Source organism: Ahaetulla prasina, chromosome 1 (assembly GCF_028640845.1).
Source record: "Ahaetulla prasina isolate Xishuangbanna chromosome 1, ASM2864084v1, whole genome shotgun sequence".
NCBI classification, from domain to species: domain Eukaryota; kingdom Metazoa; phylum Chordata; class Lepidosauria; order Squamata; family Colubridae; genus Ahaetulla; species Ahaetulla prasina.
In genome coordinates this window covers 222,068,954-222,091,867 of record NC_080539.1, presented here as the reverse complement: position 1 = coordinate 222,091,867, position 22,914 = coordinate 222,068,954, and the positions used below count along the sequence as shown (strand labels likewise).

At 37.7% G+C, this 22,914-nt stretch overlaps 1 protein-coding gene across 4 annotated transcripts in view; it reads right to left on the bottom strand.

Annotated features, from left to right (window-relative positions):
• FIGN (fidgetin, microtubule severing factor) overlaps positions 1-22,914 on the bottom strand; it is a 146,493-nt gene that overhangs the window by 1,785 nt on the left and 121,794 nt on the right. For all 4 annotated transcript variants that reach the window (XM_058191615.1, XM_058191638.1, XM_058191629.1 and 1 more), the window contains one exon: positions 1-8,586. This exon is cut by the window's left edge and continues 1,785 nt beyond it. In XM_058191615.1, the coding sequence (XP_058047598.1) occupies positions 6,338-8,586 (2,249 nt within the window). In that variant the 3' untranslated portion in view covers positions 1-6,337. The remainder of the gene's footprint in view (positions 8,587-22,914) is intronic.

Here is a 22,914-nt window from a genome sequence, read left to right as displayed (position 1 = left end):
CAGTTAACAGTAATAGATTGTAGCCAGATTGCCAATGCAAAATAATAATAATAATAATTCTTGTGTCTAAGTATGTTTTCTTTCTCTCAAATCGGGGTACATCCTACTAAAGAGGGATGTTCCTAGAGCAAGCCCCAAAGTGAGACACTGATCAAGATTTGCACAGTGCATGATTTCCTTTAAGTTCCCTTAAGCAATCTTGTGTTACAAGAGTACAATTAAAAGTCCATCAGTATGCCAAGTCCCCATGTATTATCTGCCCTGCCACACTCAGCTAATGCATCTTATCATCCTGGTGGGTTAATACTATTCAGTGTAGTGACAGTCTTTCTGAGGTAGACTGTTCAAGTTCAAGGACACGTCTTTCTTACAAAATGCATGACATTCAAAAAAAGACAACAAATAAATACTACATGTACAATATGTAGTAATGAGGTAGAAATGGTTTCAAAGAACAATGTCTGAACACACACCCAAATGTGGTGGTGGGAATCTATGGAGACAAACAAAACTACTTGGGACTGCATGTAAACCACAGGAACCATCTGGGGCGAGGAAAGATATACACAAGCAAAGTTTTGGTTGGGAAATATCTCCTCCTCTTTGTGTATCGTGAGACAACAAGAAGGAATGACTACATTCCCAACCTTTAGTGGAGAACTGAACCATTTTATAAATATTTAACATTCTATAGGACTGATTCATGTACTCTCACAAAATTCGGTTGCAAGGCTGACCCACACTGCCGACATTTTATGTATCACTGAGACAGGGAGGTGAGATTTTTCTGCTTTCAGTCTAATTGTCTTTGACAATGGCGGTGCCTGGTGCTACACTTCTTGTGTTGCCTTGAAAAATAGGGGAAAGCTTGTTCATTAAAGATGCAGTATCCCTGGTTCACAAAAAAACGTATCTGGCAGGTTCAAAATCGAATGTCAACCCAAGATCTTTGCAAAGGGGAACGGTCAGTTCATGGACTGACTAGTCCCCAGGGCAGCAGCTTCTTTGGGTCTAGGAATATCACTAGCTCCGTGTTTACCAATGTGCTTTGAGTATAAATCTGCAAATGATTAAGGAAAAGAAAGCTTTCATCTTTCCCTTGAAAGAGAGAACAAAAACGGCTTCATATTATGTGTGTATGTCCATATAAAGATTATATAAACACATGCACGCATAACAAGATGAAAGGGTGTTACAGCTGTGGGAGACCACATGTTGATCTTTATGGCCTTCTATCTCCAGTTAGAATAGAATAGAATAGAACTTTTTATTGGCCAAGTGTGATTGGACACACAAGGAATTTGTCTTGGTGCATATGCTCTCAGTGTACATCAAAGAAAAGAGCCTTAGAACTCTTAGTCTCAAAGGTGCTTTTTCAAAGGGCAATTGGACATTCGTTTTTCCTAGTAGACATTTCGCTTCTCATCCAAAAAGCTTCATCAGTTCTGGCAGGATGGCGAGAGGAGAGGAATGGAAGGATCCGTCCATCCCCCACTATTCTGCCGGAACTGGTGGAGCCTCCTTGGATGAGAAGGGAAACGTCTTCAAGAAAAAAGAAAGAAAGTCCAGTTGTCTTTTGAAAAAGAACCTTTGAGATATAACCATGACCTGGATGACTGAGAATCTCCATAAAAGGGGACTCTTAGGCAATCACATCAATGGAACTTGCGCACATGACCTGCCTAAGGAAGAAAGCCTAAACTTTTGAGAGGTTAGGTATACAGGGATAGTTCCACCAAAACAAATAGACTTGCACAGATTTGTTTCTGCAAAACTTACTCATTTCTAGCATGTATTTCTGAGATTTCACTTTCTAAAAGACGACTTATATTTTTAGATTAGAATGAAATGTATTATGGAACTTATAACTGTTCCTCTACTCAAAGTTGCACACATTTTCAGGCAGTAGAAACCTTTATTTGCAGCTTTTGACATGTAAACACATTACCATCTACCAACATCTGTTGGAATTAATTGGGGTTTTTACACTAGATTATCTCCTTTTGAAAATTGCCTAGCAAAGTATTATGCTAACCCATATAAAATGACCTTGTACTATTTTGCAGAGCATAGCCCCTGGACAGATGAGCTAGCTTTCCCAGATGGTGCTTTGCCTATGTGTTTTACTGGGAGGTTTTATTTTCTCCTTGATGGTTTTGAAATGCACAAGAAAAACCATTTTGCCCATCTATCTACATTTGAATAGAATACAAATTGACTAATAGAGAAATATTTTGTTTAAAAAAAAAAGTAAATAGCCCCAAACTGCCTTCACATTCCATTGATCAGCTCAGTCAGCAAACTTTTCACTACTATCCTTAATGGCCTAAATATTTTGGAGAGAAGCATGCTAGAAGTGAGGATTTCTTTACAAATATTGTATATAGAAAAAGTTATCATGCCATGATTTCAGTTGGCACTGTTAATTTGGTTGGCAGAAACCAATCTCTTGCTTTTTTGCTTTTTGTTATTACAATTTGTTCTTGTCACCACAGAAGAAAACTGGGGGGTGGGGGGTGGGGGGGAGGAGAGAGAGAGAATAAAGTCTTACCTAATGAAAAATTGTCTCAAGTAGAAAGGGAAGCATCTGTTTATCTTCAATTATTCCTAGAATTTTCCAACAAATGATGAAGCCAAGCTATACGCCTTGAATAATTACGTTTTGCAGTGAAAGGAAAATTGAGCTGATGGAATTTTAGCCATCACAAAGATGTAATGGTGGAAAAGACATAACGATTAATACTCTCCCTTTTATTAAAAATGTAGAAGATTTGCCTCGTGTGGAATCTGGCCATACAACCTCATCATTTTATGCTCTACTCAGGCAGAATCCTGAGTCCCAATCAAATGAAAAACACGGCAGAACCATTTTACTTCTTCAGAACGTTAGTATATTTTGGCCGTATCGAACTCCCTATCAAAAGCTAAATCTTCTCGTGTATGATCGCAATTCCATACAGGCCTAAATGTAGCAGCAGAAGAAACAAATGGCCTTATTTGTCTAAAAAGTGCAAAAAAACCAAAAAACCAAAAACAAACAAACACCCCACAACCCAATGGCTAAAAAAAGGATAGTATTTGTAGCTCAGGGTTGAACCAATAAGTTCTGAGTGAACCAGGAAAAGTCTCACTATTTAACAGGGAATCTCCATTGGCAGAGAGCTGAGAGTGAGTTATAGCCTGCCTTAATTTTGTACAAGGGCAGTACAGTAAACAAAACTATTATTTTCATGTCAGATAAACGTTACACCTCACTAGTTGTAGCTAATTGCCATTTGGGAGAAAATGGGCTGATATTTTCAGCAGCGAATCCACAATATAAGATTCAAAGCATTTGAGAGAGGATAAATTCTCTGAAGTTTCTTAACCTCACAATTAAGTCTTTTATTTATGAAGCTCACTGGAAGAATAATTTGCTTTTTCCTCAAATACACAGTGTAAAATGTGAGCTAAACTGATCACCTGCCGATTCCAAAGCCAATTTAAACTGAAGTGCTACTGGGATTATACTGTAGCTATATACATGAACTGAATGTATTTGGTGTCACCTTAAAATTAGATAATGTTAGCTTTAAAGGATGTATAGACAGAGGTGATGCAATTGTAAATTTAGTTTTTCAAAACATGTTTGAACCTTTCAAATGGACGGCAGCACAATAGCATAATGTGATATCTAAAAGTCAGAAGATTGGTCAGCAATATGCATCAGAAAGCCATCTGCAAGATCAATATGAATTTGACGAAGGCGACTGTGGCTCTTCTCAAATGGAAAAGATAGAATGGAAGAAATAGATGGGAGAGAAAAAACAAAAAAAGAAAGACCTTTGCTAATTGAAAATGCAAAGCATTTATTAAGACTTATTTTACTATATCCTTAGTGAAAGGCACTGTTTTACTTTTTAATGAACTCCTCTGCCTTTTAGAAGCCACCCATAAGTTTAGAATGAACAAAAGGACTTATAGAATGTGCATTTTGGTTTATTTGCTCAGTTTTTAGCAATGAAAATTAACATTTTAGCTGAAGAAATGCCAAGTGTAAAAATTGGGCAGTAGCTTTAAAGACAAAATAAGTAGGTGACTAATTGGTCTTTTTCTCATTAGAGCTCTTCAGTGCATTTATTTCATGGATTTGAAGGTACATTACATAAAAGTAACATTAAATGCCAGTAATTTCTAATTGTTCTGCTGCCGTTTCTTTAAAGTAAACAAGAGATTACATGAGAAAAAAAACCAGAGAGGGAAAGAGAAAGGGAGGGAGGGGGAGAGAGAGGTTGCTCTCTGCTCGTGTGGCTGCGAAGGTTTGAATTGCTCTACTGTTCAGCGACATTACAGCATCAGTCAGCTGTCATGAAAAGAATTGCTCATAAAAGCATTAAAGAATAAAAAAGGGAGACAATGTGGAGCAGGGGCACAAATAGAATAAAATGCCACACATCCTATCTAGCTTCTCTTTCCTGAAGGAAAACAGTCACCATTTGCCCTGGTCGGGCAAAGGGAGAAGAGGCAGAAGGATTCCCTTCCCAATCCTCTTTTCTTTTTGACTGCAATTCTCCACACACACTTACTTGGGAGAAAACCTCGCCATACACAAAGCTGGCTCTTTCCAAAGTTTAGGATTATGTGTTAATAGGGCCTTCAACAGCTCTGCATGCTAGTGGTAATCTGGCTTGTCCTGCTCTTTATGTGCCTCTCTAAGGGAAATAAAACAAAATCTGAGGTAGAAATAAAATGGTGGGCATTTTCCAGCCGGGTGAATTTCTAATGACCATGGAACGATCTCATTAAAAACAAAACAAACAAAGGCATCAAGAAAACAGAAAGAGGCAACAACAGCACACATGAAACAAAGGGATAACTTTTCATTTGGTGGTGAAAATGCAAAGCAAAGAGGAAGAGAGATGCCATTTGAGGGCTCAATTTTGTCTTTTTGTTTGTTTGTTTGTTTGGTCTCTCTCTGCTGCATTGCTGTAAACAGCTCTGCAGCCCCTAAGCTCTCTGGGACCTACAAGGATTCTGTGCTACTGATGCATTGGGGCAACCAAGATGCCTACAACCCTAGCCGAGATACAAAAGTTGTATCGTGTGGTCTAAGGTAATTTGCCTCTCAGAGTCCTAATCAGATTTCGTCTCTGACTGTCCCAGATGATTCGATAATTCAACAGGGGGACTTTCTTTTTTATTGTCTGTACGCTCTCTACCGACTTGTCACAAAATTGTCAAGGACTAAGGACTTCCACACACAACTGCCATGAAAATTGCCTTGCTCCAATTTGATCCCCAATATTGGTTAAAAAGAAAGAAAGAAACGTTTCTTAAACACTGGGATACTCCTGTTGTATTTTCAAAGTTTTGAAGATTATCTTTTTAGCACGCTTCAGCTTGCTCCTTAATACATTCAAAATATTTCTCCTTGTCGTTTTTTTTTCCCAACCATTGAGGTAAACATACATATTTAAGATAAAGTAACATTGAAGCCTAGCCTATTAAATCTCAGCAGTACATAGTGCTTTCAACACATTCCTTTGAGGTACTGTACAAATCACAATCACTTTCCTGAGTTTTTTTTCTTTTTTTTTTCCTTTTTTTGCAGACAGAACAATAAACAAAACAAACCGCAGAAATTAAAGTCCAGATTACCGTTACCCTGTTTTACCTGTTCTTAGTTTAATACCGCAGAACAGACAGGATTGAGGAATACTGTTGCTTTTAGACTAGCCAAAATAGGAGGAGAAGAAAAAAAAAAAAGCAAAACTAAACCAAAGTCACACCTGGTTCTCTGTCACAACACAACTGTTCATGTCTTTAGTCCCATAACATTTTGAAGTTAAAGCTCTTTATATTAGCACATGCCACCAATGTAATTGTGAGGCAAACAAAAAAGAAAGAAAGGAAGGAAAAAAATAAAGCACCACTTTAGGCACTTGAAAGCAACTAAATCTCAAAAAACAGCAGAATGAATCAACACACAGGGTTCATGTCCTTCTTTAAAAAAAAAATATCAACCCCTCCATGGTGAGTGTGTTGTCTAGTCTGAACGGAATGGAAGGGAACATTAACATCCTATCATCATCTGTGGCTTCGCAGATCGACAGCTCTCCTCGGATGCACTATTCCTTCAAGCCTAAACCTGGCTCTTCAGATGCAACATGACCATTTCCCCACCCCCGCCCCCTGTAACCTTCCACAATCTCAACACGACTGAAAAAGGGGTTCCTAGGTAACAGGTTTGTGTGTACATATGTGTGTGAGCGCACCAACATTCATTACATTTTTTTTGTTTTTTTTTGTTTCACTATTTTTGTTTTTGTTTTTGTTTTTTTAAAAAAGAGACGGCTTGTCACTGACTGCAACCAAACATTTTGTTCCATTCGACGTATGTATCGAGCTCCTTTGGAGAGATGCTAGGCTGTATTTTGCAAAAAGCCTTGTCGAAGTCTTGGTACGTAACAGGCCTCAACTGACTGGGCATAAGGGCCGAAAGGTCTGTGGCTGGCATGGCATGGAGAGGGCCCACGACGGCTTCCTGACACAAATGAGCCACGTCGAGTCCAGAGAAGCCTTCTGTACGCTGGACTAGCAGTGCAACCTCCTTATCGCTGAGGCAGTAATTGTGCTGTGAAAGCAGCTGTACTATTATCTGGTGCCTGGCTGTGCTGTCAGGAAGTGGGATTAAAAGTCGTTTCATGAAGTACCTTCGAAGCGATTCGTCTATTTCTTCTGGTTTACTGGTGGCGCAGATGACAACTATTTGGTCCTCAGCGGAAGTGAGCACGGTGTCCAGCTGCATAAGAAACTCGGTTCTCATCCGACAGACTGGACTGTGCTCTTCACTCACTTGGGATGAAAGGAGCATATCAATGTCACTAACAAAAATCACCGAGGGCTGTCGGCACCTTGCCACCAGGAAGGAAGCGTGAACGATTTTTTCTCCTTCTCCCAACCACTTTGTGGCAAGAACAGAACCTGTGAGTTTGAAAAATGTGGCACCTAGTTGGGTAGCTATACATCTCCCCAGTAATGTTTTGCCTGTGCCCCGAGGTCCAAATAAGAGGATGCTCCGAGGTAGAGCAGTCAGCCCGTTAAATGCATCTGACCTCAATACTGGCCATAAAACCTCCTCTTTAATGACAGCCTTCACCAAATCTAGTCCAGCAATGTCATTCCAGTCCACTGGTGGTCCTTGGCTGATAATCTCATTGGTCACAAGGTCCATGAGGTGCGCATCAGTGTTCTTCAGTTGCTCGTCCACAGAGTGGTTGGATGAGGTAGCTGCACGAAGTCCCGGGCCTTGCATTGGATGAGGCAGAAGCTGCCTATGTTCTTCGCTGTGTTCATTAATGACAGGAGAGCTATACTTCCCAAAGGGCTCACTTGCTCTGGAGCCAAGGGAATTCTTAGCAGAACTATAGGAAGGGGGCGTCAGAGCCCGACCGGACTGGTTAAATTTCCTTTGCTGCTCAGAAGCCATGATTTGTTTGGTTGGCTTAAAGGCCAAGGAGGAGGATTCAGCGCTTCGGTCAAAGCCATTCCCTCTGCTGGCATTGGAAATGCTGTTGTCAGGCATCCTGTACATGGGGCTTTGTGTAGATCTCTGCTGGCCATAGTTGTAGTTTCCATAGCTGGAGTCCATTTCTCCTTGCCCTGCCATATAGAAAGCTTTTCTCTTGAGAGAAGTTGCTGAGCTATTGGTCAGGGCCGACGGCGCAATGGGCGTTAAGCCATGACTCTGGTAGGTGTACCCAGGTACTGTGGTGGGGGGGAGAGGAGTTGGGGCAGGGATACCTGAAGGCAGATAGGCTGAAGGAGGTGGTGCTCCACCAGGGCTGTAGCCCGGCCCAACAGCACTTTGAGGGGGATAACTGGCTGGCGGGTAGCTATAACTGGAAAGATTAGATGTCCCATTGTAGCCTGGCACTAGAGCTGGTGGTGGCGGCGGCGGAGGGGGTGGCTGTAAAAGCCCAGAGCTATGCAAAGGAGAGGGATGAGGTGAAGGAAGTGCAGGTGCTGGCTGGCCACTGTAACTTGTATGCAGGTACGATCCGTTATATCCTGCGGCATATTCCTGAGATGGGAGCCCTGAATGGAGATTAGGGACTGTATGACTTCCACAAGTACTACTTGAATAACTAGGTTCTGTCAGGTTGCTAGCCACCCCAGGTGAGCTCCCTATACTGGCAGAGACATCTGCCGGAGGGAGGGCAGTACTTACTCCAGCTTTGCTGGCGGTAATAACATCTGGGACACAGTTCATAGGATAAACACTCTCAGAGTTCAAAGAAGACTGCCACGACTCACTTTCGCTTTTGCGACCGTTCACCAGCCCTGATGGAGGCTCCACATAGTTACCCAGGATGGGACGTTCGGCTGGCCCTTCCAAAATGCCGGAATACTTTTCTGCATATTTCTTTAGCAGATTTGAGGCTGTGAGAGCAGAGATGTCATCGTTCGCCCAGGCATACTGATAGGTGCGCTGAAGATGGCCCCGGTAAGCTTCTACCTTGTGGGCGGGAGAGCGGGTGGTCGAAGTGATGTCAAAGTGCTGCTCTGGCCACTGGGCATGTTCTGGCGTCCACTGCATCTTCAAGCCTGAGGGGTTTGGGAGGAAAAGCAAAATTAGCAATTAGATGAAACAAAGACAAGTGCAAATGATATCCAAGGGTATCAACTCTCGACTTCTTCATTAATATGCAGAATTGTGAGGTTGAAATCAATACATTACATGCAAATTATCTATCAAAAGAAGAAGAAAAGTACTACCAGTGACTCATTTTCTTGAAGAAAAAAAAAAAAAAGGATACAGCCACCCTTCTAATGTTTGGCTAACTTGGAAGGGGGAGAGTGAGTCAAAGAAATTATTTTATCCAGCTGGATTTGTTTTAAAGGGTCGCACATGGAGCTTCTTCCTATCCCAAGCATGGACCTGCTATTAGATAATCTGTTCTTCGATATCCAAAGCATAGCATCCTCACTTATTGCACTTTTAAATTTTAATGGAGGAGGGAAAAAACAACAACCTTCCATAAGCTACAGCTGACAAATCACATCTAGGATACGTTTCTTATTTGGTACTGAACACCTAGTTAGCACAGTATAATGCACCCTGTGCAGAACAATATGACACAGACATAGCAGGTCACTCCATAATCCAACTCTCATCTAAAATGGTCCACGACAGTTTCAAATCTGCTTCGTGGAGTGCAGCAAAGCAATCTCCCAGGCAGCGCTCCATTGCTTTCATCACACAAAACCTACAACTCGGTCTGAATTACAAGGGGCTGCTCTCTGCGTCAGAGTCCTGTTGTTGAGGCTCTGGAAGGAAACAGGCAAAGGTGGGCGGGTGGGTGGAAAGAGCAAAGCCCAGCAACACTTGTCTATCTTCTTTCTCCTCCCATTCTCTTCCAATTCCCTCCAAACTGATAGGGAAAGGTGGGGCGGGGGACATGAGAAAAGAGAAATAAAAGTCAGTCAGTTACTAAAAAAAATTGGTGTGTGTGTGTGTGTGATGGCAATGGGACAAAGTTTGGTCCTGTACCAGACAAGATACGCAGAGTTCACCAGAAAAAAAATTCTTTTAAAATCCTTTATATCTTGTATGGGCATATATGTTCTTTTGAAAGCAGGCATCAGGATTTTATTTTTTAATGTGTGTCATTTCACAGAAAAAAGTGGCAATAAAGTTAATCTTATCTTAGCATCAATAGACTTGTTTAGCCTAATAGGCAGCACTAAAACAACCTTCCTTCTTTCTTTCCTTTCCTTTCCATCCTTCCTTCCTTCCTTCCTTCCTTCCTTCCTTCCTTCCTTCCTTCCTTCCCTCCCTCCCTTCCCTTCCCTTCCCTTCCCTTCCCTTCCTCTATCTGATAATATTTAGAGCAGATGCTCAGATAAAAAGGCTTGTTATACATCAAACATGGATGGCAGAGTTTGTCTGATAAATTACTGCTATCTTTCGTTTAACAGCCTAATACTCTTCCTATCTTGCACTTCTTCTTCCTCCTTTAGCGCTTCTTTGCCTGACTCCAGCATCTTGGCATGACTGTCTTAGCCCTGCAGAGCTAGACCGAACACAACATACAGTTTGGCAACAGAGTGGCATGTTTATTCCCTGCTGAATCCCTATTCCTTGTTTGCACATCCGCTGTACCAGACACAGGAAGTTAATTAGCAGCATGATGCTGTGCTAATTGTGTTAATTTACAAGGTTTTAGTCAAAAAGAATCATGCCAGGGCTGGCACTGCTGTCAGGCTTCCGGCTTAATGATTAAGAAAAACTGAAAACAAGGTGGGAAGAATTGCAGTAATTACACAAATAATTAATAGAGCAACGGGATTAATTTGTAAATATATTTTATTGCAATAGCGCTGATATGAATTTGGATTATTTGAACTGGAGGCTGTTGACAAGATTCACGTATCCCTTCTCACTTAGTCCAAGGATTTAGTAACCTCACTTAAGCCCAATACTAAAAGTTTTACACTGTATGAGATTATGAAGCTTGTATCCTCATCTTAGTCAAAAAAGATGGGACTCAAGCAATGTTTTATCAGGTTCGTGAAAGCTATATTTTCACAATTTTAATTAAACATAATTTATATAAGCATCTAATTTCATTAAGAAATTGTTGGCAGTTTCTTCACAATATTTTACATTACATTGGAAACAGCAAGAAAAAAAAATCAGAAGTAGGGTATTTATTAAATAGGAGGAAAAAATGAAAGAGACACAAATGCATTAACCTCAGAGTTCTTTTTAACAAAAATCTTTCCTTTATTGCTTACATCTTTGGAATTTTAAGTTTTCAGAAATTATAAAACACAAAATGCAGGAAATTCAAGCTTCTAGAATAGATTAAAGCTTTTCTTCATCAATAAAAATAAGCATCCTATACAAAATTTGGAAAAGGATTTATTCAACTGTAACTTTGCTCTGCAAACAACTGGCATATATGGCTTCCCTGAAAAAGTATTTTCCCCATTTTTAATTTTTATATAGTTTAATTTTTATATAATTTTTTACTATTTTATAAAAGGAATTTAAGTGGCCCAAGTTTTTTCCATTTATTTCAGAAACAAAGTCATCCCAATATGACTTTGCATATGTGCCCGTTTGAAAAAGTACAATAATTCCCTACTTTGATTCAGCTAACATGCTATGCCTCTTTTTTTAATATTACTCTGATTATATAAACAGATAATCCTATCTGTTATTAGTCTGTCACATCTTGTGTAAGAGTTTTGCTTCACTGATCCATGTCCAGCTTAGAAATACTTGAGGGTTTTCCAGCAGGAACTGCTTGTTTCAGGTACTCCTGCAGGGATTTGGGTCTGATTCTCACTTGACCATTCTAACATCCTAGCAATAGCAATAGCATTTAGGCTTATATACCGCTTCACGGTGCTTTACAGCCTTCTCTGAGCCGTTTAGAGTCAGAATATTGTCTCCAACAATCTGGGTTCCCATTTTATCGACCTTGTAAGCATGGAAGGCTGAGTCAACCTTGAGCGGGTGAGACTTGAACTGCTGAACTGCTGGCAGCCGGCAGTCAGCAGAATTAGCCTGCAATACTGCATTCTAACCACTGTGACATACACAATGGTTGTGGTGGCGCAATGGCTTGATACTTTGCTATAGAATTTCCTGATAGGAAGTAGATTTCATGGTTCTGTCATGTTGTACATCATCCAGACCCTAAATCAACAGAGTGTATCCGAACTATGGTACTACTTGAAAGCTGGCATGAAATTTTGACTGCTTTCCATGAAACACAATGATGCCTATCTCGCCCATAAAGTTCCACTCTTGCTTCATCATATGTTGCTCCAAGAGCTTTGGTGCTCTTTGTTTAGTCAGGTTTTCTATCAGTTGGGCCTACAGAAAGCTCTGGTTACATTCAGGGGTAAAAATCTGAATATTCAAGAAATGTGAAAGAGGACAAATGCTTTTTCGTCAAACTTTTTGTTATTCCGCAGTTCATTAAAAAAATAAATAAGCCATACAGGAGCTAATAAATATACTGCAGTACAGTGACTGCAGTCCTGAAACATTTAATGGGTTCTTACAATGTACTAAATATCTGAATGCAGAGGAAAATTATGGAGACAGACATAAAAATATTACATATTATTACTTATTTAGCACTTTAAAATTTTCAAACTGTTCCACCTTCATCATCTTGGAGTAAAGTATAACACAGTTATTCCTATATACTGTATTTCAGGTAAAATCTGAATTCACAGCTCAGTCCCTAGATAACAAGTGTGGGCTAATGCAGCATCTGTAAGGAGTGACCCTGAGTTTGTGGACATTTATCCTGGTGCTTATCTGCCACCTGTTCCCCACCTGATTTTTTTCTTTTTTACATTACATTATTATTTAAAAATACTTTATTTTGAAGAATGCCTCTTAGGATGCACCTTATAAATCTGATGGGTGGCTGATTGTGCTTTGTGACTGCCTACTCAAAGCACAACCACGTTAAGTAAAGAAGGGAAGGGGTGGCCAACACTCTGATATACCAATGCTTTGTCAGTAGCCATATTCCGCCTAAGGCCTGTTGTGTGTATAGGCAAGGCCTATAGCAGCCATTTGTAGTGACACTTGTAATATACTTTCAAATTTTCAAATGTGTGCACCAGGGCAAAAAACTTGGGGATCTCTGAAATGTCTTCTTCCAGCAGTGGTTCTCAACCTTTATAGTGCTGTGACCCCTTTAATACAATTCTCCATGATGTGGCGACCCCCAACCGTAAAATTATTTTCGTTTTGAATTTATCGCGCCTGAAGCCGTATTGGCTAGCGATCTGAATTGCTTGCGATTGCCTTGAGGACGGAGGCATTAAAGCGGAGACTCCTCCCCTATTAAGTTTATCGCGCCTGAAGCCAGATTAGGCTAGCGATTGGGAGTGATTGCAGCTGGCTTGAGAGGGAGACATCAGAGCAAAGATTTCTCTCTTTTTTAATTGATCACGCCTGAAGCCGAATTCGGCTAGCGATTTGAAGAGCCTGCAGCTGGCTTGTGAAGTCAACCATTGGAGCGCGATTCTTCAACTCGCAAGTATACTTCCCATATTTCCGATGGTCTTAGGCGACCCCTGGCAAATCGTCATTCGACCCCCAATGGGGTCCCGACCCACAGGTTGAAAATCGCTGTCTTACAGGAAAAACTCTGAGCGTACATAAGCTGGGTGTTTGTACGTGTTTACAGATGTATGCTGTATCCATGTCTATAGCTATCTTGTATTCTTGCACAATTGACAAGGCCCAGCCTATTGTGTTCTTTCTCCCACCATGTAAATGGTACTATTGACTTCAGCCTGCAGTGCCTGATCACTCAAGTTTCCTGTTATATATGGGAATATATAGGGCAGAAGATACTTTCCCTTCTTCTGCCTTAGGCTGTGTGAACAACATGCTAAACTCCTCCTCTTCTACTGCTGTATTCCCTGCATAAAGAGTAGGGTAATTCAATAGGCTTTTTTGAATATTTTAATAGGGTAAGAATTAGAAGCACTTACTGGCATTACCCACACTCCATAGCAGTCTGTGGCAACAATTTTAGTCATGTTAATGGAGCTTGATTGTATCTGATATTCTTTTACACACAGGAAAATACGAAATGAACGAAGATTAGAGGGTATAAATGAGTGGGGGAAAAGTGGCATGCAAATATTAATTTAGTGGCTAATTTGGTGTAAAATAGTCTATCTTTTTCTGGCTCACACACACACAAACACACAATTTATAATGCTAAAATATGTATCATAAAGTATCTAGTTTCTTAAAACTGATCCTTGAAAAACAAGTCAGGTTTTCATTGTATTCATCCTCTGGCATAAATGTTCACATGCATCAAAACTATTTATTTGGCATAATTACTAGATAGCCCATTGGTTTCAGATTGCTATCCAAGCTGTGGGTCTGCTCTCTGCACAATAATTGAAAGTTTATTTATTGACGCACGCTAAGTACCAGTGCGTTTAACAAAGGTTGTAAAAGGCAGCACTTCAGAAGTTATAATATGAATTTAAGGGAAAGGGCCTGTTCTCCTAAACTAAAGTGTAAACTTTTCCTCTACCAATTGCACTAATTAGCTGTATTTGAAAGTTAATGTTTAATTACAAAATCATACTCTGTTTTAAATGGTTTTATTCCAGCATCCACAGCTGCACCAAGGCTGGGCAGATCAAAGATTAAAAAGAAGGAATATTGTGGGATAAAGCTGTCATAGTCTGAAAAAAGTTGGCAAGCTGCATAATTATTATAAAATAAGTGGTAATAGTAACTGTGCTCTGCTCTCAAGCAATTTGTACCGAAACAGAGTTCAGTGTGGCTAAATTTATATTAGTAAATTATTATTTGACACCTGACATGGGTAGTTTTATTAGTATACCTCTATTTGTGATAAAAGATAAAAACAAAAAAATGATACTAAAGACATAAAACCAGGAAATATCCTCTCCAAGAATGAAGATATGCAAGAGTTCAGTTTTGAACACAGAAAACTCTAAATTCCTTTACAGATGATATCATTAGCATATGTAAATGGTTCTAGAAAAAGCTTTCTTGTACAAATCAGGGTCCATTTTTATATTTTTGTTGTTGTGCAAATTAAAATAATCAGAATTGCTTCAAATGAGGCTTTTCCCCCCCTTCTAGTTTTTTTTTTGCCATTTCATTATCTATAATTCAAAAGGGGGGAGAAAAAAGATGTCATTTCAGAATATTTTATGGAATTTGCACAAATACCATATGCAGAGATATGCCAGAAGCTTCAGAAATGTGCCCTGTCCCCTGCTTTAAATTACCTCTAAACTTGTCAAGGCTAAAGAAGATACGTTTTAGAATTACAGCACACATGGGCCTCTGTTTGGAAAATGCAGATGGAAGTATCTAGCACAAAAATAATCCAAACTGTTCAAAATTTAATGAATGTCTAAAGAGCAGTCATTTGGAAACCAGTCCTCTTAATCAGAGAGATAGGGAGAATTCAAGATATTTTCTGTTTTCTTTTGTTTTAAATGGTTTAGTAGAAATTAGTATAACCGTTGAGTTGCTTCTATAACCACCTGTGCTATTTCTCGGTGCTTTTATTCCAATTCGTGCGATCAAAGGGATTAATTGCTTTTCAGATTAACAATTAAGCCAAATATATTAAGATTGGTCACTCCAGTAGCAAAAGAAAACAAAACAAAAAGATTCGTCTTTCCTGTAGAAAGGAGAAAATGGAGGAAGCATACAAAAGCCCAGAAAAAGAGTTGAAAAAATCTTGAACCCTTTCATGCTGAAGGCATACTGCTTTTCCCCCCTTCTTCTCACGAACATTAGTTCGGTATGAATCGAGGCAAAAAGAAACAATTGTCTCCCCATCTGTGTTAATTTTATGTCCTTGCCATTGTACCGTCAAAGAATTCAACATTACGTTCTGTTCATTTTAGGCTGTAAATAAGTGCTGTGCTAAATAGGGCTGGTCTACTGAATTAAAGGGCAAAGAGCTAAAGCTGTAAGTGAGACATGCATCCGATTATCCATTAGAAGCAGACTGATGGCAGCTTTGCCTGTGCATATTCCTTGCCAAAGCCACTGGCCTTGTCCCTTACTCCCCACCATATGTACAAGTGCTCATTTCCAGTAATGCCCTTAAACAAAAATCAGTAATTGGAAATTTCACATCTAGTCACTTATCCGTCATGTGCAAAACCAACATCTTTTGTGGGTAGTTGGTGTTTTCTTTTTCCTTTTTGAGATATAAAAAATATCATTTCCCCCCCCCCTTCCTTTCCTTTTTTCTTTTTTGCAAAAGTTACCGCTGTACTTTATTTACTTGGACATTTTTTTCCCATTTTTAAAATAGAAAAGAAGCAGAGAAATAGAAGCAATCACTCAGCAAGGAGATACTGGCCCAAAGACACTTGATGCAATAGGGACCTTCACTCCCACAAATGACCACAATATATATCTTTTTTCCATGAAGTCTATCAAGCCACTGAATATAGAGAGGTAAAAGATAGCAGCACAAACCATTAGATTTGTGCATATAAACTACATGTACCAAAAAAAATCAACTACATGTACAAATAATCAACTACATGTACAACTGGAATTAGGTAATTCACATTCATTTTAATTTGTATTAAATCCACATGAAATATGGGAATAGAGACTTTTTTATATGTTCCCCCTTCTACCATAAATTACAAGGAAAAGAAATGTGGTAAGAAAAAGTGCAAAAGCATAAAAAAAAACCAAGATCTATATGAAACTGGAACAACCAACTCTAAATCCCGAGCCTTTCAAAAATATCTCAAGTCACTCTCAGCCTCAACCTTAAATTCATATTTACTAAAAACAGAATAGTACATTGATTATTGCAACAGCATAGCCTTTGTTCTACTAGGCAGTTCTATTCTCCCAGTTTTTCAAGTGCTAGGAGCCATCCAGGACTAAACATTTAGAACATGGACTATAATAATTAGTTTGAAGTGATTGAATACAGACATCTGATACCACATCAGAGGCGAAACATCCATCAACTCAGATGAGATCCCAGTGCTCAAAGATGTCAAGTGCTCTCAAGTGTTTGGCTTCATTGAGCTGAAGATGCTCAATATCTTTAAGAATCAGATCCTTAATAGAGACCATTTTGATTTGCAGTTCTGCAATTTTAAAAAGACAGACTTACATAAGCCATTTCTGCACAAATATATTCATGTATGAATATACATTTTATAGCTATATAGATGTATATAAGAAACTGAAAATACACGTTCCTGTAATTTGTAAGCTTCATTTTAAGAATAAGGAAGGATTAGATTTTATTATTTCAAAAGCTGATTTTATTATTTCATACTGTCTGTTAGAATAGCACAGCAGATAACAAAGGGCTTTTGAGTATTATTGGGAGCCATAAACGCCTATTTTGGCACCTGCCAGACTGCCTTTTACTTCTGATTTTTAAAGTAGACTTTTAAAAATAATTCAAGTGCTCTTAAGTGTTTGGCTTCCTTGAGCTGAAGATGCTCAAGGACCAAACTGGCATTATTTTTATGTACATGAATGTATTGCAATATAATTCTAAGGTAAGAATTATTTTGATTAGACCCAGAATAATACTTTATTTAGAACAATTCCTACAAACTCAGGAAAAGGTAGCTGGAAAGACAGAAAGCATCCCCAGGCAATAAGGATGGGCCTAAGAGAAGTAAGAGACAAAAATGCCTTCTAATAAGGATGGCCATGAGTATTACAATGGCTTGTAAGTACATGAACAAATGGTACCCTAAAGGCCATTTTCTACTTTCAAATATCCTTGCGGCCATTGTCCTAAAAGAAACAAGAAGGCAGCTATACTTTTAAGTTGGTCTTTGGCCAGCACCTACGTGTGGTCAATAATAACAGCTTAAAATGAACATGAAATGTCAGCAGAATAATGTAAAATATTTATGTTTACATTTAAACATATGTTTAAATGGTTAATAACGAGGCCAATAATGATGGTGATGATGCAACTATTCTGCTAATGCAACTGTTCTGCTCACAGAAGAAATGAGAGGGGGATGCAAAAGTAGACAAAGTAGTTGTTTAAAAGCCCAAACTCCTTGACAGATTTGTCTTTCCGTTTTCTTACAGGTCCTTGATTCCGGAGACAATCTTAGCATCATGGATATTGAGGAAATATTAAAACCTTATGTTCTCCATTGATAGATAGTGTAACTTATATATCATAACAACATACTGAACCTTTGGAAACTTATTAGAGGATCATTTCTAAACCTATAGATTTCCACTTACCTAACTTTAATATGGTTACACAATGTGATTATTCTTTTTAAATCACACCTCGTGACTTTCATACAGCTCCAGCAAATTACTCTTATCTTCATTTCCACTCCAGCAATATTCTCCTCATTTGGATGCTTTAACTTTTAACATTTACGAAAGTGTTTTTGTCTTAACTTATTTAGCAAGAACTGCTAAACTCTCAAACTAGCAAAAATTGATATCAAAGTGAATGTTTAACATATCAACTAAGGAACAAGGCAACTAATTAGAAAACACATCACTTGGTTTTGTTTATTATAGGGACAAAATCATTTAATGAAACCAACTTTTTTGATTGAAATTGATTACAAAAGGACAACTCAATTAGCATTCTCAGCAGTGGCACCCCAAGTTCTCAATATCAAGTTCCCATCCACATGTTTTCGACTCTGAATTATACAGTAGTTTGTTATCCATGATTACTGCATATAATATTGGGACTATTTCCTGCTCCATTTACTAATAGGTTTAATTTCTTGTGGGGAAAAAAAATCAGATAATACAATCCAGCCTTATTTAAGCACTTTTGTTCCTGCTGATTTTTTTGTGGGGAGGGTGGATTGTATTAAAAATATGCTGAGCCATGTCACACTGAAGTCAACAGGGCTCAGAAGAGCTTAATTTTGATCAAACATATTCAAAACTCAGATTTTTAAGGATTTTAAAGATTGAAGCCAGATTTTTTTTCCTTTTCGGATTGATGGATAAACAGATAGGGGGGAAAAGCATGGAAGACTATTCCAATATACGATTACTGTGGCAAAATTATCATATGCACAAAGATGGAATGATTCAACATTACCCACCATGGGGGTAAAATTGATAGAACTCATTGAGATGAAAAACTGGTTTAAAGAAAGGACAATATCTACAATTATTAGTGACTTAAGGACTTTTTGCATAAAAAATGATTTATGGTTTTGATGATTAGACAAGATAGATTGTAGAAAGAAGAGAATCATGATGTAAATTAGGAGAGGTTCAAATATAATTATACTTAAAACTGCTGTGAAGAATATTGGAAACTACTTCTTCATATCTTTCTCTTTTTTCTACTTTCTTCTTTTTCTTCATTTTTAGCTTTTTCTGTTCTTTCTTTTTCTGTTTTCTCTGTACTAATTAATTTGTATTAATTCTTGTTATTGCTTTTAGTACTATGTATATGAAACAATCCACAATAAGTGGAAATAAATAGTTTTTTTAAAAAAAAAATATCCCTCCTCTCCATAATTTGGATGAGGCCAAAGTCAATTAAAATATGTAATATATGCATATATTATTGAATATTATTCAATATTCAATAATGAATATTATTTCAATATTCATTAATTAAAGCCCACAGTATATAAGAAACAATATGAAAAATGATTTATGGTAGTCCATAGATAGTGCTGTTACATGCCGGTATTTTCAGCCAAAATGGAAATTAGATTGAAATTCAATCATTTCCAGAAACTATTTCATTAATCTTGAGTTTTACTACTAATTCTTATTAATGACATTTGACTTCTGCCATGGTAAAGGTCAGTGTTTACTAGTCAATTATGTAAATAGGGATGAAATTTGGTAATGTGCCAAAGACACTTATAGTGTAATTTTGTATATGTCTGCTCAGATATAGGTCCTCACTGAATTCCAAAGCTTTCTCACTGATATGTGACGATGTCACATTCTGTTTTTGCAGAATTATGTTCACAGATAAAAATGCTTGAACATTTTCACTTGTCTAGAAACAAAAGAATAATATTTAAGCAAAAACAAAAAAAAGCAGAAGTCATATTGGTCCATAAGGAATATTATTTATATATATATGTGTGTGTGTGTGTGTGTGTGTGTGTGTGTGTGTGTAATGTTGCTCCCAGAAGCACGAAGCTGAAGCCTGAAGATGACAAATGAGACTTCGTTGAAACGTCGCCAAGACACTTCCAATTTTACGCGGGAGAAAACCCGAATAACCAAAGACCTACATATGAACACCCGCGAAAACCTCAGAAAACAAATTTATATATATATATACATACATACATACATACATACATACATACATATATATATATATATATATATATATATATATATATAAAATCAATCTACTTTCTAATTTTATTTAACAAATCGTGAATACTTAACAGAACCACAGAGCAGCTATAGAATGCCGAGCGTGTTGTTTTTCATTAATTTTTTAAAAAAAACTTTGCATAATTCTGTATTTACAGTTTTGTAGAAAAATCTACAGCTTTCCAAAAGTATTTGTCCTACCCATACAAAGATCAAAGTCTCTGTCCTTCCTTCTGCTTTTTGTCTATAAGAAAAATACCCCTTGTTGATAAGGATCAACAAACTGTTCAGCTTCAAGTAGTGTCAATTTTTAGTACCTGCTAGGGACCGATGCAAATGTGAACGCCCTTCATGAGTGCAGGAAGTTTCTATATGGTGATCTCATTACTATCCTCTAGTCATCTATTTCTTAGGAAGCCTTTCATTGCCATCCCACCAAAGCCTCCTATTTAATGAAAAAAACAGAAGCTTCTTGGGCTTTTACCGGCAAGCTGGTATCAGACTGCTGAATAAGACAATACTGTTGTTTTTTCTGAAGTCCTAGGAACTATTAACACTAGGTTAATCAGCAACGTTTTCATTTTTTCCGCACTGTGCTGCTTCAAGAATGCCCCCCCTTTTTTAAAAAAAATAAAATAAAACACTGCAACAAGCAGATGAATACCAATTGCCTGCTTTTAATCCTGAAGATTCAACATGCAGGAACACACACAAAAATGTATATTTGATAAGTTCAGTAGGGTTAATTCTAGAGGCTTCTCTGTACTGGTGTGTCCTCTTGAAGTACACGAAGGCAAAGAACAATCCGGAAAGTTTTAAATAAATGGTAGTCAATCACTGAGTAACACTTACATATCACTGCGCAGATTTAGAGGCCAATATGCCACACACATCTGTAATAAAACCTATAAGTTTTCCTTTCACTTTTCCACTTCTAATGTTTCTACCTAGCCCATTGGGCTACGCAGCTACTTTATTTGAATTAAAGTATGTCATTACTTCTAAACAAAAGGAGAGTACATACAGTTTATAATCTAATACTTTCAGAGAGGGAAATTCTTTTTTTTTTTAAGGTTGTTACAAAATGGAAAAGGGCTTTGCAAAATATTTGGGTTATTTACACATTTTGATATAATTTGGTAATTCATATATTAATTTTTAATGCAATTGTACAAAGCTGTTGCATTTCAGGTTTGGAGAGAAATATTCTATAGCCATGTCGGGGTGACATGCATTAATTCAATGTCCTTCACTCCTAGGACCTGTGTATAATTTAGTTCAGCCTGAAGAAAATAACTTTGATCCGAGAGCTGTGGGGGGAAAGAAAACTACATATGAAATGAGGTTTTCTGGGTTTAGGGTGGTTTCTTATATACAAGGTGATGTATGAAGATAAACTGCTTTGGCATGCTACTGATGTAGTATAGGATTAAAAGCATAATGGTTTTAATAGACTAAATACACATAAGCATAGTTTATTTTCTGGCTACTGTCTCTTTCCCACTATCCTACATATTGTACAAAACACACCACTTCAGAGTTCACATACACACACCCCTTGTGAATAGAAATATATTTTTGCAATATTGTATAAAAAATGCATGGATTATGAAACGTAATTGTCAGAGTAATAAGTACAGTTAATCACACAGCACTCCCAAAGACAATGTTGCCTAAATTAATCTGATATAGCACTAATTTTTGTTAAATTAAAAGGGCAAGGGGAATCTTGAATTGATTGTTTACAGATCCAGCCTTCTTTTCTTCCTACAATATATTGTCTCCTCGTTGTGACAAGAGATGAGCAAACAAATTGACACGCTGGAACATCGGGGTAAAATTAGCATTCCCTTTGCTGAAATCTTTCAACTATGCAGTCCATCAACATGTTTCCTTGCCTGTTCTTCCAATGAAAGGTTTTGAAATAAAATAGTTTGAGGAAGGAATTTGAAACTGGTATCACAGTTCATGAACATTTTTTTTCTACTCATAAAACACATAAGACAATTACAAGCCAGTAAACTGTTAAAAAAAACTGAAAAAGCCTGGAGGAAAATAGCCATTTTTGAAACTTTCTGAAACTTCTAAGGATATATGCAAATGAATGCATTCCATACATTTAGACATCACATATCATTGCCTTCATAATCTATTATTTACCATGAAACCCAAACTCATCCATTATATTGGCATATTAAATATATATATACTTGAGCACAAATATTTAAACTAGTACTACTTCCCTAACATCACTGTTCATATATTGCCCCAGTTTTAACAGAAAAAACATACATTTTACAGTAAAACTGGAGGCTTACTTCAAGGAAGGAATAGCATGGGTGACACGCCGTTAACATGTATTTTTAAGGGGCACAGACCTGAGACCCCGAGTACCCAATAAATCTACCTGCTCGTGATAAAAAAAAAAATCATTTCCCAAAACTTTGTATTTATTTTTCCGTTCTGCTTTCAAATCAGCTAATTAAGATAATATCCACAATTATATATGCTTACCATAAAGTTGGACTTCTGCCAATACAAAGAGTAAAATGATTCAATTTAAGTAGCACACTTCAGTAAGTTCGGGAATCTCTTGAATTTCATAGATAAAAAAAAATAGCAGCTGGTTTGTGTATCTATAATTGAGCAGATCCAGTTTTACTATCCATCTGCGTAATTTTAACAGATTTGGGGTTTCTGCAAGTTATCAAGATATATACATATAACATAGTATCATGCAATTAATTTCTCTCAATTATTCGCCAATTTTTTTTTTAAAGGATTGTCTGAATATTCATTTACCATGTGATAAATTGCCAAATATTCTTTGGTGATATTGGTATCTCCATACATGGTTGAGATTTCCCTCTCACTAAAGGTAAATAGTATTTAACTAGGGTCAACCAATCCAAATTGTTTTAAGCCCTCATCAAAAAAGGACATTATGATGTTTGCTTGCTTTAAGCTATATGGCCTTTCATACAGTCTGAAATACATTTGATGAACCAGTAGCTGGTCTTTCATGTACTTCCTATCTT